The sequence below is a fragment of the Vanessa cardui genome, chromosome 2, assembly GCF_905220365.1.
Source record: "Vanessa cardui chromosome 2, ilVanCard2.1, whole genome shotgun sequence".
In the NCBI taxonomy this organism is placed as follows: Eukaryota; Metazoa; Arthropoda; class Insecta; order Lepidoptera; family Nymphalidae; genus Vanessa; species Vanessa cardui.
This window is the reverse complement of record NC_061124.1, coordinates 1,564,722-1,582,354: the sequence shown is the minus strand read 5'-3', so window position 1 is coordinate 1,582,354 and position 17,633 is coordinate 1,564,722. Positions and strand designations below refer to the sequence as shown.

Here is a 17,633-nt window from a genome sequence, read left to right as displayed (position 1 = left end):
TCAGTTGTTTTAACAATGTCGGAAAAATTGTATCATTACAATCTAAACTGATATCATATAGACGAAAGCTACCTGTGAGGAACCGCTCTTATTATCATTGCAGAAAATACCGACTCAACGGATGCTTTAGTCCTCCTAGGCTTGTATTTGATTAGTCATGTTATTGTATGATACACGAACGGCGTCCCCCCGCAGGCTGGCGCGCGCGACCATTGGTCGTTTCGCGCGGCGTGCCAGCGGTCGCTGGTGCGGCGCGTGGCGAGCGCGGACGCGGTCACGCTGTGCCGCACCGGCCCGCATACTACTTCGCGCAGTTCTGTATATGCTTGGAAAGGTCACCTTTTGCTTCCTTAACATATTCATGGTTTTCACTTGAATTGTTTGTATTCAACTATAAACGTCTTAATAGTTCATTCTTTGCTAAGATTTCTTCATGAAACATTACCTTTAAAATATGTCATTTGACCAAGTTTGTAGTTCTTGCTACTTATAGTATACATCACTTGCAATTAGTTATATCATTTGACTTGGTTTTAATAAATCTCGTAGTGTATATCTTCGGCTTACATTATTGTAGCAAGATAAAATACATATAGGTAAATATCTTTTGATTATCAAAATCAATCCAGTAGTTTTTGACGCTGTATAGATAGCCCTTAAAGATTAATAGATTTTAGAATCATTGCTTCCCCTTGATTGAGTAATTATGCTAAATTTACAAACACAAAAGCTACTTGATAGTTACTAGCTACATAAGCTCTTTTTTGTTATTGAAGTAATGTTGAACAAAGGCTGTTGTAACGTTTCAGCTCCAGAAACCGAAACGAAACTTATGGAGATGGAACAGTTGGCACGAGCGGAAGCTCAGACGATGCGTTCGCGGACGCGCTCTCAATGCCAGAACGGGAAGATGTAAGTAATAGCATAAAACTAAACTAAACAAATATTAATAATATTATTAATAACATGCATAACAGTAATAGTAATAATATTTACCCTTACGAAATAAATGGATCCAGATACGAAAGGTCAAAAGTAAAAGATCATTCATATTGTAAAGAATAACGAGCGCCTCCCAACCTGCTATGCATGGTCCAATGAAATCACTTATAATATATACATTGGGAGACATTCTATGTAAGACTCGATTAAATAAGCAATGCAATCAAACATTAAAAGAATAATTTCAGCACAGTCTGTAAAATTAAATGTATTTGAAACATGAACAACAAACATTTGACACAACATCTGAAGCAGATTGGGATTCCTTCGTCGTCGAGCGTCCTCCGATAGCCCTCGCCGCGAACCGTTCGTCCTCAACGCCCGGCCGTTTTCGCCCCGCAGAACCACTGTGAGCAACAAAGGCTATTACAAGATATGCTTTGTCAATGGCCATGTCTAATGCACTAGCTTGCTGTGCTTAGGGCCTTGTTGATTGCATTTCGTTTTTTGAATGTTGATAATTTGAATATATTTGCGGTCAAATCTTCAAACCTTTACGAAGTAGATAAATAAATGCCATCACAACACAAACTACTTGGATGGTCATCATCATGATATCATTGATCACGATGGAGACACGTGACTTGGTTTGATACTAAACGGTTTAACAGACATTTTCTTAGTGAAGTGCAATCAATAATAGCCTGTGGATTGGCTGGATTTAAACAAGCGTTCTTGGACTTGTAGCAAAAGTTTTGGAGATAAAATTACGAACATGAAATTGCAATAGCAAAGTCATGAATACCATTTATTTATATTAGGGAAAAGTCCAACTAATCGTTATTGTTTTAAAATTAAGGTGGAATCAAAATTCCAATTTAGATAATAATTTTTGTTATATCATAAAACATGACCTAAAGAAATTAGTTACAAGAACGGAGACAAAATTTAATTCTTCAGGTTATTTAATTCCAAGTTTTCTGATGGTCACATTTATGATATAATTGAAATAAATAGCATTAGGTTGTTACAGATTGATATTGAATCGGCCAGCAAAATGCCTTTTAAAATTAAAGTATACCAACTCTATTGTTACTGTGTGTATTATCTAAATTATAATCGGCCTTTAAATTATGATAATATTTGCCAAAATGTTATTAGATTGTCTTTGCACTACGGCATTTCGTCAATTGTTCTTGCTTATTATCTAGTGTTTAAATCCAGCTTTTGAATAAATTAGATTTCTCGTTTCTGTTCGACGAACTGATCTGTCCATTTTGATGGAATGTTTTGAAATATATTTTTAATGAAATCCATTCCGCTTTTCATTCACCCCGCTTCTTCGCTTTCCCTTTCCCTTTATCGAATAATCCAACCATTTATTGTTATGGCTGTGTAACTTAGTGTCATAGACTTTTTTCTCTCTCCATTTTTTTAATTGATATGTTATTTTGATAAGGAATGAAACAGTAATGAGTTTATTCAACACCAATAAACTGCACATTACCTTAACATTAGTAAAAGTTCACGAGCACTTTAAAACAATTTGACTAGATGAAGAAATATTTAAAGGAATAATGCATTTAGCCTGTGATAATGTTTAGCATTCACGTGTCTAATATAATATTCTTGCAGGAGAAACAATTCGAGAAACGTTTCTGGAAACAAGTTACCAGAAGACGTCAATCTTGCGGCTCCATCAGCCAAATTTAAGAGACTCGATAATCTAAAGAGACTATACAATTTGAAAAAAAAACATATAAGTGTTCATCGTCTTGTAATTAACGGTAATGATAGGAAGATACGAAAAAGTAATAGGATTCATATTAATTTAGATAGTGACAGTTTCCACGTTTATATTGGACAAAGTGAAATAATAATGTGGCCACAATCAAAAATTGAACGAGCGAATGAACTGAAGGCAACGAGTGATTCGAATGGTTAGATTGAACGAGTAGGTAGGATGCCAAATATTGTGTGAGAGGATTTGCCAAATACTGACGAATGGGACCTGTCAACATAACTTCATATCGTAGGTAGAAACCAAATTCGGTTGATCTAGACACTGCTGTAGATAGGAACTCTATAAGGCCTAATGTACTTAATATATTTATAAAACTGTCAATAGAACGGTTGAAAGTTTCTCGTGAATAGATGTAAATATGGTATAGCGACCGTTGTAGATAAGCTTTTTTAAAAGGCTTTATCTTTGTATAATAGTTGTTTTAGCTATTATTCTCTTGTAACGCTGTTGACTATTGGAAAATTAATGTCTTTCATACACATCGTGGTTAAGTAGGTATTTAATAAGTGTAAAAACTCTGTGTATTTTGATTTCTGAATATTTTAGAGCTTATATAATGTTTCGTTTTTTTTAGGAAATTTGAAATAATATTTACAAATAAACGATTTGTGAATCGCTTCTCTTCGATATCTTTGGAAATGATCAATGTTTTCATGTCATTTAATAAAATTTTAGATATATTGGAGTTGTATTCAAATGAATCGTCGAATTTATTATTTTTAAAACAAATATTGTACCTAAGGGTGACTTTTAACATGTCCTTTGTATGTTTCTCGTTTCCGACGTCACAAATAAACTTCTTAAATTTCTTGGTATGCTTTCATTTTTAACCTCTGCCTTGTGATCGAGAAAACACTTCAATCTGACTAAAAGAAAATGCTACAACCAAAATATTATCAGAAATTTTTAAGCAAACAACAAAACTATCATACAAAATGGTTTTACTATGGAGAAACAAAATGGATGTATTCAAAATTGGATTAAAAAAAAACAAAATCAAATGTTAAGGCACGTATATTGATTAAAATTATCAAAATACAATATAATCAGTATGTAAATATGTATTTAGGTCATTTATCTCCTTAGCACCGCTTACTTTTTAATATCTCGTTAGTTTTACATAATCAAGATCAAAATATACATAAAAAAAATTATATGAAAAACTATTTTATGTAATTTTTGAATTTGAACTTTATGGCTATGTTATTAAGATTCATTTTCTATCATATGTTATAAGCACATCTTGAGCACTACATACCTTCTCCCATACAACCCACACATACATAGCAATCGAGGCAAGAAAGTAATATAATTACAGACTTAACATTTTTATACAAAAAAAAATATTTTGTTATTGTAAGTCTTTATATTAATAGTGTCTATTAAAATTATTATTAATAATCTTAAGCGCACGTCTTGCCTCAGCTGCTAGGTTTTTTACAATCCATTATTTAAAATATTTACAACTAAATTAAAAAATGAAACACCACTGGTTATAGAAAAAGGCAATATTTGTGAAGAAGCAAAAATATTTGGCACAGTGGTAGTTTACCTTTTACAGATATAATTAAAAAAAATTAAATATATAACCTGATATGTCAAATAGAACATGAAAAATAATTCAAAATTGGAAACAAAGTTGATTGTTTAAAACTATAAACTTGCTTGTACTAAAGGCATCTTTATATTGATTTCCTTTTATTGTATTAATTTTAAAATACAGATTAAAAATACAACTAAGTATTCCAAACATTGATTAACTATTTTAATCAAATATATTATAATTACATGATTTGTCCACTTGATCTTCTTAACTTTTTTAAATGTAAAAAAAAATATATCTGAAATTTAAATATGAATGTATATTATGATATTACTAAATATCTATTGGACGGACCAAAATATTTATTTATTTACAAAAATGAATACTCCAATAATAATGACTACGTCTAGGTACTAATATTTTATAAACGAATATATAAAATTAAATTTAAGCGTTTTTTATTAGAGCGTACTTAGTCTTGTTATCCTAATGTATTATATAAAAAGAAATGGGACAGATATATAAATCATTTTAAATGAAATTACTATAATTGATTTGTTTCCTTATATAATTGAACCATAATCAATTATAATTAATTATAAACATAAATTGTATTTATATTTATAGTTGCAACATTAACGATACTGGCAACTCTAAACTATTTAGAACACAATATCCTTACGTCATTGCCATGCAAAAAAAAAACAATTAAAATAAATTCATTTAAATTTGAATTTATTTTAAATGAATTATTTATCAAATTTACATTTAAGTTTGACTATTGGTTAGGAAGTTGGCGGAGATTTCAAGGCTTATAATTAAACCTGAAAGTTTAATAAGCCATCATGGTTTTAGGTAGGTTTATTTTAGGGCCAAAAAGTAGACTATCAAAAATTTCAGTTTGCTTTAAACTTCAAATTTCATGACAGCTACTTTCACATTTAATATTATCATAGATAATTACATATTAAATTATTAATCTTACAAAACTTCACAAATTAGTGAATAATGTTGACATTTTATTCGCCAGCTTCCTAACTACATGTAATCTGATATATATAATTGACCCAATATAAAAACCCTATAAGGCAGTGTTTATCATATACAATAACTAATGCTTTATATTTTACATCATTCATCAGGGTCATAATTATAGGTCTCAAGATATAAAGAGACAAGAGTATTGATAGATGACATATTCATGGCGTTTGTGTTGCCCTATATTATAACTATAAACTTGAAATCAGCGAATTTCAATTAATCATTCAATATCGTTCAAAATAATTGCCGATTAAAACTTAAAGTCAACTGTCATTAAGACAAACGACGTCCGGTCTTTTCGTTCATTCATTAACAGCATTGTGATCGACTACCGAATGATTGATTAAAATTGGTGATTGTGTTGACTCAGATCTCATTCTTAGTCCCGCCATTCTCGTGACGCTTGGAATGTACGAACTTCAGACGACGTGAAGGTGGTCACGCCTTGGGAACCTGGAAACATTTATAACATCAAATCAAATCAATTTTATTCAAGTAAACTTCACAATAAGCGTTTTTGAGTCGTCGATAATTAAATACTACCACCGTTTCGGAAAGCAGCTTCTATCGAGAAGAAACGGCAAGAAATATGCATTGTTGCTCTTTTCATATGAACAGATTTATAATGCTGTTCTCTACAGTAACTAGTGTCCTATGATGGAATCCCAACCTAACTCCAGGCGTTTCTAAAAAGTGCTCGTTTGATGAATAATATGATTTATTTATTCTAATCTGATTAATCATTTCAAAATTTGAAAATGGTAAATTGATTATATTTCGCGGTATCTTATTTTATACGCTATAACTAAATGCTTCCTCGTAATTATATTTATAAATCTTTCTCAAAACTCAAAGGTATAGTCTTTATTCTAAGCATTTGGGAGCGTAACCCAGTGTAAAGTGCACGTACCTCGGGCCCGGCGGCCGGGCGTGGGCGTGACGTCACCGTCGGGCGCCGTCCACTGCTCCGTGAGCTCGGTGGCGGAGCGCGCCAGCGACGGCTGGCTCACGGAGCGGTGCAGCGAGTGGCGCCACGACCTGCCAAACATTGGCATATTACAAAAATACTATGTAATATTACAGTTATTAAAAACGGGGTAATAAAATACATGGTAAATATCCCTTTTGTAATAATTGGCTTATTGTCGTTATTTATAAAATAAAATAACAATAATAATCCAATGCGTTGAATGGGTAGCCATTTTAAAAAGAACAGGAATGTTATATTACCATATTTGCGTATTCTCATGTAAGCGACTTACATGATGATGATGTCTTTTTGAGAATAAATGTCTATAACGTATGATCAACAATATGATTGGAGCACCAATTTTCAACGTATCTAGCAATCAAGTGCTTTACTTTATTACCCAAACGGTATATTATTTTGTGTGAGATGGCCCAGTGGTTAGAACGCGTACATCTTAACCGATGATTGCGGGTTCAAACCCAGGCAAGCACCGCTGATTCATGTGCTTAATTTGTCTTTATAATTCATCTCGTACTCGGCGGTGAAGGAAAACATCGTGAGGAAACCTGCATGTGACAAATTTCATAGAAATTCTACCACATGTGTATTCCACCAACCCGCATTGGAACAGCGTGGTGGAATATGTTCCAAACCTTCTCCTGTAAGGGAGAGGAGGCCTTTAGCCCAGCAGTGGGAATTTACTGGCTGTTGTTGTGTATTATATTTTAATGACAATCTGAAAGACAATCTTGTTACAACTATAAGGAATAATTAGAAAGTATTCATATATAGAACAGTAAAAACTACCACTAATACTTTCCACCAACCTGCATTGGAACAGTGTGGTGGAATATATTCCACCTCCTCAAGTCCTCAATAGGAGAGGAGGCCTTTGCCCAGTCGTGGGAAATACACAGGCTGTTGTTGTTGTTCTGTTTTGTTGTTGATAAAACCTACTCTATCGCAATGTTCTTTCTTAAATGGTTTTTATTTGTTAAACTAGTATTCACTATATCAGTTAACTCACGGGTTATGGGGGTACTGGTGCTCGGAGTCGCTGTCGTCGTCGTAGTACCGGCCGAGGAGCGTGCCCGCCGACACCTCGGAGTGCGTGTCAGCCTGCTCTCGCGCGTAATCGACCATCATTTCTGACATCGACCTGGACACATCGACACGATAAGGTTATTTTAAATCACACTTACACCAGAAAAACTTTCAACTCAATTACAAAAAGTGATAACAGAGTACCACAGATATATGAACTCGGTTCGCCATATTGAAACGGAATTTTGTTTGTTGTAAGCGTTGTTTATTTAAATAGCACCAAAATTTGTAAAAACGGTATTATTCAATGATGTATGGCATATAGTACGACACAACATAGATGTGACATCGGCAAATTCATTAAAACCTGCTATTTGTATTGGTTGTATAAATACTGCGGATTTATACAACCAACAGAAATAGCACCGTATCGCGCAACTCTCCATCTAAGTTATGTTGTAATATACTTCATTCACACAAATTAAGATATTGTAGATTATTTACATACTTAAAGAGTAAAACATTAACCAAATTTTGAGTACAAGTCACTTAAGGGCCTTCAAAATCTATACAAGTGCTAAATAAGCTATATCTAAAGGTAGTTAAGTCTGGGATTCGGTGAGGTGGCGGCTCTCGGCTCTGGTACAAGATGCAGTACCTCATGTCTCCGTGGTCGCTGCGGTAGGAGGAGCGGCGCGAGCGCGGCGGGTCGCGCAGCGACGCGGCGTCGCTGTCGTACTCGTACAGCGTGGGCAGCGAGCTGCGCCGCGACCGCGACTCCCACTCAGACTTCTTGCGGTACCGGTTCTGCGGACACGGCTCCGGTTACAGAGTGCTTGGGGTTTGTTATAACATGGGCACACTTATCTAGACTAGGTTCACTTGGTAATATAGAAAGTCATTTTTAATTGAGTTTTCTATTCAAATATGGTGGATGGCGTTTTGATTCTTAAAAGGAAATTCAGTTCCTATTTTCTCTAGTACAATATATTTTGATTATATATTTGGCAAATGGTAAAGTAACTTAAGAACGCGCTCATAACGGCATTATCGTGGATTCAACTATATTCAATCAAATCTTTGAATGAAATTAAACGACCTATGTATGTTACATGATTTAATTTCATTGGTACCGAGAATAATCAACCACAAACTCAGAAGTAAATAGTTTCCTCAAATGTGATTAAAACATTTACTATGGATAAACATTTAATTACCTATCTTTAAATATCCATCCAAAATGTAATGACGAACACAAATATCTCTTTATATTGAAACACTTAGTGTGGAAACTCGAATCGAATATATGTATATGTAGATCTTACGTTTTCCTCGACCTACCTTAGGCTTGTCGGGAGGTGGAGCAAGAATGCGTATGATGACCTCCCACTTGGGCGGAGCGTACAGCGGGGCGAAGCGATGGTCGTGTGCCACTCGAGTGAAGTCCTCGCGCGTGGAGGAGCGCGCCAGCTCGCGGCGCAGCGTGCTCTCGTGCGTTATCAGCTCGCGCCAGCGGAGACGCTCCTCGCGGGTGAGGCGGTACGATCGCTCCGTTTCTAAGAGCACCTGTAAGAAAACGATTCGTTATAGTCGTGTTACATAAATATTTTTGATTTCAAATTCGGATCTGTCAGCTACCAGAAATGATTTTATTTATCTGTATTATATTATATTCTAGCTGTTTTATACCGGTGGTAAGCCTACCTAACTAATTACTACCCACTCATCAAATATTCTACCACAAAACAGCAGAACACAGTATTATTATATTGTATTCCGGTTAAAAAGATAGGCACAAGGGAAATAACATCTTAGTTCCTAAAGTTGGTGGCGCATTGGCAATGAAAGGAGTGGTTAATATTTCTTACAGCGTCATTGCCTATGGGCGGTGGAGACCACTTATCATCAGATGGCCCAATTGCTCGTCAACCTATATCATAAAATTAAAAATAGTGTGCAGCTTCACCCACGTCCAATAACTTTTTCTCAAAAAGTTTCTAAATACAAAACATCCACGTCCAAGTCATGCCAGATTCTTATTAACATTTTATTTGATATTTCACCTCATCTTGTGCTTCTGTCTTCAAGACCCTGGTAAGAACGTTCCAGTTTGGTGGCACTGGTGGGGCTGGAGTCGGTTCTGCTACATCTTCGTCATCTTCTTCTCTGTACAAGGGATTGCGCGCGGGCGGCAACTCAGGCAATAATGGCAGATCGGGAGATGATGGTGACGGGTACACCGCACCCGTCTGCTTGATCAGCTCAGGGGAGAACAGATCTGGACCACCTTTACCTGCATTTTGTATTTTCGTTAACCATTTTATCCTTGTTAAGAGGATTTTGGAAAGTCAAAATGAAAAGAATGCAGCTTACAGTACGGAAATCCAAAAAATTAGATATGACCAAGACATAAATGTTTTTACTATCAATAATAAGCTTTTATCATACTCTATATTGCGGACACATTTTTATTTTATTTCATTTCTAACAAAAATGCGATTATATTATCAATATACTGAAGTGACTTACTATATATTTTTGGAAAAAAAAAATATCGTCTCATATATTATGATGTATAATTAATTATCTGCAATAAAATTTTAAGTTTTAAAAATTCTTACCAATGTACTTCTGGGGCGGTAGCGACAGCGGCACCCTCTCCATCTTCGGTGTCAGCGTCATGCCAGAGGCGCTGCTGATGTCCGAGAAGTTCTCCCACTGCGCATCGGGCAGTGTGTGGTTGCGGATGGTCACGTCGAACTGCGGCGGCGGTGGTGGCACCTGGCGGTACTCCGTCACCAGCCGCTTGTGGCGCTCAATGTCTTCGATCGTCTTCTTCTCGGTTATCGTGCGGAGGAACACGTCGTCTACTACGTGAGAGGTGATTTCGGGTTTCCTGAAAAATAATATTATGGATGTTTACATATATAGCTGTCAAACACTTGGCCCTTGGAGTAGCGGGCCAAAAAGCTTCATCAGAAGTATAACACCTCGCCTTATTGCCTCTACTGGAGACAGACTGGGACACGACAATGGACAATTCTTGCCAACACGCGGTCAAGATTCATACGGTAACTATTTTTAATTCATATTTGTGTATATTTAAGTATTTCATGTTAATAATTGTTATAATAATTAAAAAATATCGATATTAAATAAAATAATAATTAAATATTTCATAATGGTGTCCTGACAATTGAATACATAATATTTTTAGGAATGTCCTAAAATATTCTTTACAAGATCTTACCTAGCAGGCATAATGGGTGTTTCGGAGATGGGCTCGAGGCTTTCCATGAGCATTTCTTGCTCCTCGGTTTCCAGACGTTCCTTCATCACAGGAGGTGGCGGAGGAGGTTTCTGAACAAAAAATAATCATAAATATCGAATTGCAAAATATTTTTATAAGCAGTAAGCTGGAAAGCAAAATCTACACAATTATAAAATCTTTGGATTCTACCAAAAAATCTAAGTAGCTCCGCAAGTTGGCACATTTCCTAAAGACAAAAGTCATGTCAGTCAGCGAAAATGATCTATTAAAAAATGCCATCACCACAAACAAAATGCTATCACCAAACAAACGATATGACGTCACGAGTACCTTGATGTGGAACATTCTCGCGTGAGATCTGTCCGTGACCTCGGTGACGGAGTGTGTGTCCGTCATCTCCGTGTTGAGGGACGCGATGGAGCGCGGACGACGCGCCCAGTCCTGGTTAGTGACATGATAGTGCACTTATGTGATGATGGTAATAACGTGACTGTTACACTTAATGTAGATTATATAGTACCACATGACAACACTCATGATATTTTTAATAAATTATCACAAATAGATAATGATAGTGTGGATAGAAATAGATCTTTTTTAAATCAAAATTAAATGTTAATCGTTCATCAAGATAGAAAGTCATGAACGTCGAAAATTGATCGAAACATTAATTTGAATGTGATTAATAGTGTAGAATGTGTGCAGAATGACGAAAGTGATATTAATTTTAACAACTTATTATTTCACGATAAAAATGGATTGTGATTCTCGAACTTCTCTTTTGTCCGTTCCATAATTACAAGTGAGACCCGAGACGGTCTAGTGGTTAGAACGCGTGCATCTTAACCGATGCTTGCGGGTTCAAACCCAGGCAAGCACCACGGATTGTTCATGTGCTTAATTTGTGTTGATAATTCACCTCATGCTCTGCGTTAAAGGAAAACATTCTGAGGAAACCTGCATGTGTCTAATTTCATAGAAATTCAACATGTGTATTCCACCAAACCACATTTAGACAGCGTGGTGGAATATTTTCCAAACCTTCTCCCAAAAGAGAGGAGGCTTTAGCCCAGCTTACCAGCTTTTACAGGCTGATGTTGATGTCGTGTCGATCATAGATTCGTCTAAAGGTAACAACACTAGCAAGCTGTGGCTACCTGTCGGTCCCTGCTGACCTCGGAGTAGAGCGCGGGCGGGCGCGGCGGGCGCGCGGGCGGCTCGGCGCGGGCGGCGCGCGCGGGCAGCGGCAGCGCGCCCGGCGACACCGTGCGCACGGACTCCTGGCGCTCGTGCTCGTCTAACATCGTCATTTGCCTAAACAACCGTTCACATTAACTCATTATTCATCATTATTCATCAGGATACATTTCGTATTGAGGGATTCTTATTTCAATTAGTAATTATAATCAGAATAACAAATTCCATGCGTTTATAAAGTGTAAAATTAGTATTATTAGTTTTTATTTGAGTCTACTTGATGTAGAGAACTTTTATGTTATAAATCAGTAATATTTTAAAATACGTGATAACTGTAACAAAAATCGTTTAAGTGATTACTATTTTATTACAAACTCTGTCAAGAAATATGTAAAAGGAGTCCCGCAAGGATATATTCTTAGACCATTTTATTTAAATGTGTTAAGTAACAAAAATCAAAACACTTCTGACTAATCGACTCACCTCATGCTACCGCCGTCTACCTCAGTGGTAGTGATGGTGGAGATGGGGGAAGGTGGGGCGGGTGGTCGTTGTACTCGTACGCGCACGTCGAAGGCTGGTGCGCCTGCGTGGGAGTGCATGCGCGAGTGAGCACTTGTTTCGTGAGATTCGCCATACCCTGTTAGCGGTTTAATATTTGTTAGAACGTTAATTTATGGATGTATGCTTATTAGATGAAGTTTTTATAAAATATTATAGTAAATACTAAATTAACTCTTTGAACAAAATTGATTTTAAGATAAAAAAAACATGAAACACTTTTCAAAAAATACCTATCTATTTTTATACGTCATTTTATTGACTTCGGAATTCTTAATGGTTTCGTTCCCAATACAATATATTTATAATTAGTAAGATTTGAATTATTTACAATTATATTAAAACCTTATTGGTGATAATACTTAAAAAATGATTTGCTGATAAATGAATTCCTGTGGATTTACTGGCAGGAACTCTATATTAAAGTTAATGGATCTCGAGGCACGAATGAATAAAGCTGAAGGAAGCAAAGCTACGTGTTCTCACCTTCGCTCTGGTACTCGTCAATCATGAAAGCCTGGTTGACGTGCGCCTCTGCCTCGCTGGGCGTCTCTGACGGGTAGTCGGAAGGTATCGTGTCGGACGCGACGCTGGCGCTCTCCGCCGTCACCGGGTACACGGGGTGCGCTCGCGGGATCTTTACCTCTGTTAACACATTTAGATGAGTTAGCATCACATTTTATCATAGTATAAAACAAAGTCGCTTACCACTGTCTGTCCCTATGTATGCTTAGATATTTAAAATTACGCAACAAATTGATGCTGTTTTTTAATAGAGTTTGAGTGATTCGAGAGGAAGGTTTTTGTATATAATACATCGACAATATAGTAAAGAAACACAGATAATTTTAGATATTTCTAATGTATTGCATCCGTGTGAAGCTGGAGTGGGTCGCTAGTAATTAGTTAATAGTTTTTCAGTAGAAGTTTCAAACGATTCGTCTACTAGATAAGTGTCCAAAATTAATCTCCAATTATTTGATCTTATATTTTTACTAACATCTTTGCAAAATATATATGATTTGTGAAACACGTGTTACCTTGAATACTCTCTCGACTGATAATCGAAGCTGAGGAGTCATCGATGAGTCTTCTCGGCGCTGGCAGGGCGCGTCTCCTCAGACACAGGTAGGAAACTCCGAGACCCAGCAGCATCAAGGTCAGGAAGAGGATGGCACAGATGATCATGAGAATATGTGTGCCAGCGAGTGGAGCCTTCGCCGGGAGCGGTCCCTTTGCTTCTGGCCTGTTGAGAAAATTATAATATATACTAATATACTAAAATCAATAATGTTGCAGTAAACAGATATATTATTAACTAATTAAATTAGTTGTTTTATGTAGTAATACGTTATAATACATCATAATTACGTAGTAATACGTTTTGCGTAATTAAAACATCTAGTTATCCCTTTTACTTATTGTTTTTATCAAGCTATCCTTTTTACTTTTAACGAAATGTAAAAATAAACTAAAATAAACGGTCCCCGGCGCGGCACACTTTTTCTGTTGTTTAGTATGGGTATAACGTATCTGTTTATTAGAATATCATTGACTAAAATATATTTTTGTATGTATGGGTAGAGTAACCTCTCTGTAATAAGATAAATCATGAGTACTATAACTACACGCGTACCCTATAACTTTCTTTATTAATAAAATGCACCTGTACGAAGCCAGAGCGGTTCTCTAATATATTATTATAATTAATAACATAATAACAAATTATATATAAATAAAACAAACAAGCACACGTGTTAATATACACATAGTTGCAAAATTAAGTGCAGTGATTGCAGACAATAATTATATGTATTTGCGAGAAGAATAATATATGTAATGATGTTTTTCGCGCTTGTTTCACGCCTCAATGCCCCGGAGGATCAACGGAGAACAATAATTATTATAAAGTAGCGAATGGCGTGCGATCAGATAAGAAACCCTTTAAAATATTCACTGACGCTATCTGTTAGAGGAAGTGCTCTTGCGTAAACTATCAAGGAATATGCATACAAGTTTTTATTAAACAATAATATATAATATTTCACTTTTTCTCTGGAGAAATTTTAAAACACCCAATATATCACTACGTAGTATAAAATAAAGTCGCTTTCTCTTCTCCTGTCTATGCTTCAACCTTTAATAATATGCAACGGATTTTGATGCGGTTTTTTTTTATAGATAGAGTGATTCGATTCGATGAAGGTTTCTATATATAATACATGGATTATTAGTAAAGAAACGCTGATAATTTTAGAAGTTTTCTCTGTGAGTTCATATCGGGTCGTTAGTAAATTATAAATTGTATAACGCTTTATATTATTATTTATGCAATTTGAATTTTACATGGTTAGGGTTGTGTAAGATACTCTTTCATTATTTATCACCTCAAGCAGTGTTTTTTAGTATTGTTATATTCCGGTTTAAAGGGGGATTGTACCAGACGTAACGTGTTAGTCCTCAAGGTTTGTGGTTTAGAAATTTAATAATTTATACAGAACCAATGTGACAAATATACGGTGATGACCACTTGCCATCAGATAGACCATCTGTCTACTTTTTTTTATGCTCTAGGTTGGAGAACGATCATATGGGACACCTGATGGTAAGTGGTCACCAGCGCATATTGACATTAGTTCTGTAAGAAATATTAACCATTCCTTACATCGCAAATACACCGCCAGGAGCTAAAATGTTATGTCCCTTGTGCCTGTAGTTACACTGGCTCAGTCACCCTTCAAACCGGAATACAACAATACTGCGTACTGTTGTTTGGCGGTAAAATATCTGATGACTTGGTGTTACCTACCCAGATATACTTACTATACAGTAATTATGTAAAATTAAGCCAAGCCCATCTAGTACTAGTAGGTATAGTACTATCTAAATTTACATACGTGTATATAAGGGGGTTGAAGACTGGCACGATGGGGGGTGGATAGCGACAAACGATGGTGATGACCTCGTCTCCGTCCATTTCTAGTCCGGGGTGAAATCTCACGACGATATTGTTGGTGAACACTCGGAGAGGATCCTGAAAGATTCATAAGTAGTTCAGTCTAATTCTTTCTTTATAAAACTACATGGAAGCACCACTTTGGAATAATTCTTTAATATCATAATTAAATACCCAATATCGATATTTTCATATAAAAATTGTAATTTCTATTAAATATTTTATTAAATTTTGTCTCTATGTATGTATATGGATAAAAATCGGTCAAACGTATCTATTATCCGTAATTGGAGAAGCGTCGTGAAATGATAAGAAGCCTTCGCCCAGTTGTGGGACATTGCCAGTTAATTTAACATTTTTTACTATAACTATTAGTACTCTTATCTATGATTTTCGTCAGTTACCTGTTTGGTACCACATCCCTTCAACGGCAGCTCCAGTTTGTAGGAAGTGGCGCCCTTGCCAGCAACTTGGCACGCTGAGTGGCGATCGAAATCAGCATACGCGATCCCGTAGAATTTTTCATTGAACTTCAGTTCGATCTAAAAAAAGACAAATGTAATGTTAATTGTAATGCATCAATTTTAAAGAGCATTTTTATGAATCTTATAATAATTCTAATTGAAAACATTTAAAATAACTAATATTTATTTGTATTTTGAGTTACTACCAATATGTGACTCTAAAGTTTCACATTCAATGATTGCGGGTTCAAACCCAGACAAACACCACTGTATATATGTGCTTAATTTGTGTTTATAATTCATCTCGTGCTCGGCGGTGAAGGAAAACATCGTGAGGAAACCTGCATGTGTCTAATTTCATCGAAATTCTGCCACATGTGCACCAACCCGCATTGGAACGGCGTGGTGGAATATGTTCCAAGTACTCTCCTTAATGGAAGAAGAGGCCTTATCCCAGCTGTGGGAAATTTACAGACTGTCACTTTACTTTTTTTTACTTTAAGTATTATATAATCAAGTATTTACTTGATATGTTCGATAAATATATGACTTCTGTTACATAATTTTAAGCCCTAATGGTTCAGGGAATAAGACTAGCGGATTTCAGTTGTAAATCGCGGATTTTAAATTTTGCAATCACCGCTTGAAGGGTTGAGCAAATGAAATATTAGGCGAAGTATACTTTCGCGAGAAATCCTATCGAAATTTGTCGGTTATTTGTGTGTATTTGTTTAATGCATAAATGATTAATAAATATTGTTGATTAATTACAATATTATCAGTCGTAATAAGCGTGTTATAATTACCTGCATAGATCCGGCAGCGCAATTCAAAGTTGCTCTCGTTCGGTTCAAGAAGATGACAGGGCTCAAGTCATCTAATTTCGTCACCTGTAATTAAATATTTAGAATAAGATCTACGCCTTTCCAACTTCTCGCCAAAAAATCTAGTACCTACTTTTGCAGTACAGGCTATTTGTTCTGATGACTAGTGATCACAAGTGGTCACTATTAACACGTAGTTATAAAAAGAAATCTAATAGAATCAATTTTTCTCCAGCCACCTGTACTCACTCACAAGTTACAAACTTCAGAAATTTGTTTTCGAATTTGTATTAAATACCGGTATAGTTATTGAGTCTGTTTCTTACCTATTGTGAGACACTGAGTCCAAATCAAATCAAATCAAATCAAATCAATTATATTCAAGAAAACTTCACAATGAAGCATTTTTGAATCGTCAATAATTAAATACTACCACCGTTTCGGAAAACAGCTTTTAGTGAGAAGAAACGGCAAAAATTCGCATAGTTGCTCTTTTCAAATAAACAGATTTACAATGCTGTTATTTACAGTAATTAGTGTCTATGATGGAACCCGAGCTTAACTCCAGGCGTTTCTCTCTAAAAAGTACTCTTTTAGTGAATAATATGATTCATTTATTAATTTAGTCTTTATAATCATTTTAAATTTTGAAAATAGTAAATTGATTATATAAGGTAATATAATGATATGTATATCTAAAGCACACACTCACTTAAGCAAGTTTCTTAAGTAGGTTTTATTTAAATTAAAGTCAAGTTATATTTTCATTATGCATGTATGTTTGTCACTGACAAACATATTTTTTTAGTTTCCCTTATATATTATTGACAATATTAAAATTTAACATTTTTTGTCGGTCGTTTACTGTGGAATCAACATTCAGAATCGTCAGTGTAGTTAGTATAATAACAAATCCTGCAAAATACTTGTGATTTGGAATGAGTGTTTATTTATAGTGATTTGAAAGAAATAACCTTGGATATAATAAACTTGAGAACAGATTCTTATCTTTAAAT

General features: G+C 35.4%; 2 protein-coding genes across 6 annotated transcripts in view; one reads left to right on the top strand and one right to left on the bottom strand.

The window, feature by feature from the left end:
* Positions 1-3,545, top strand: part of LOC124538926 — a 54,979-nt gene extending 51,434 nt beyond the window's left edge. The window contains exons 29-32 of the mRNA XM_047116196.1: positions 196-334; positions 810-912; positions 1,258-1,351; positions 2,578-3,545. Coding sequence (XP_046972152.1) covers positions 196-334; positions 810-912; positions 1,258-1,351; positions 2,578-2,655 — 414 coding nt within the window. The 3' untranslated portion in view covers positions 2,656-3,545. The remainder of the gene's footprint in view (positions 1-195; positions 335-809; positions 913-1,257; positions 1,352-2,577) is intronic.
* A 197-nt stretch (positions 3,546-3,742) lies between these two features.
* The window catches only part of LOC124542637, an 83,236-nt gene continuing 69,345 nt past the window's right edge, over positions 3,743-17,633 (bottom strand). For 3 of the 5 annotated variants that reach the window (XM_047120566.1, XM_047120570.1, XM_047120575.1), the window contains 16 exons: positions 16,600-16,683; positions 15,734-15,871; positions 15,271-15,407; positions 13,414-13,619; positions 12,860-13,018; positions 12,296-12,452; positions 11,773-11,929; positions 10,946-11,056; positions 10,595-10,704; positions 9,966-10,240; positions 9,408-9,637; positions 8,686-8,910; positions 8,003-8,151; positions 7,328-7,459; positions 6,241-6,368; positions 3,743-5,783 (listed from right to left, as the gene is read on the bottom strand). In XM_047120566.1, coding sequence (XP_046976522.1) covers positions 5,710-5,783; positions 6,241-6,368; positions 7,328-7,459; positions 8,003-8,151; positions 8,686-8,910; positions 9,408-9,637; positions 9,966-10,240; positions 10,595-10,704; positions 10,946-11,056; positions 11,773-11,929; positions 12,296-12,452; positions 12,860-13,018; positions 13,414-13,619; positions 15,271-15,407; positions 15,734-15,871; positions 16,600-16,683 — 2,472 coding nt within the window. In that variant the 3' untranslated portion in view covers positions 3,743-5,709. The remainder of the gene's footprint in view (positions 5,784-6,240; positions 6,369-7,327; positions 7,460-8,002; positions 8,152-8,685; positions 8,911-9,407; positions 9,638-9,965; positions 10,241-10,594; positions 10,705-10,945; positions 11,057-11,772; positions 11,930-12,295; positions 12,453-12,859; positions 13,019-13,413; positions 13,620-15,270; positions 15,408-15,733; positions 15,872-16,599; positions 16,684-17,633) is intronic. The other 2 variants (XM_047120581.1, XM_047120584.1) reach the window with 2 other exon arrangements.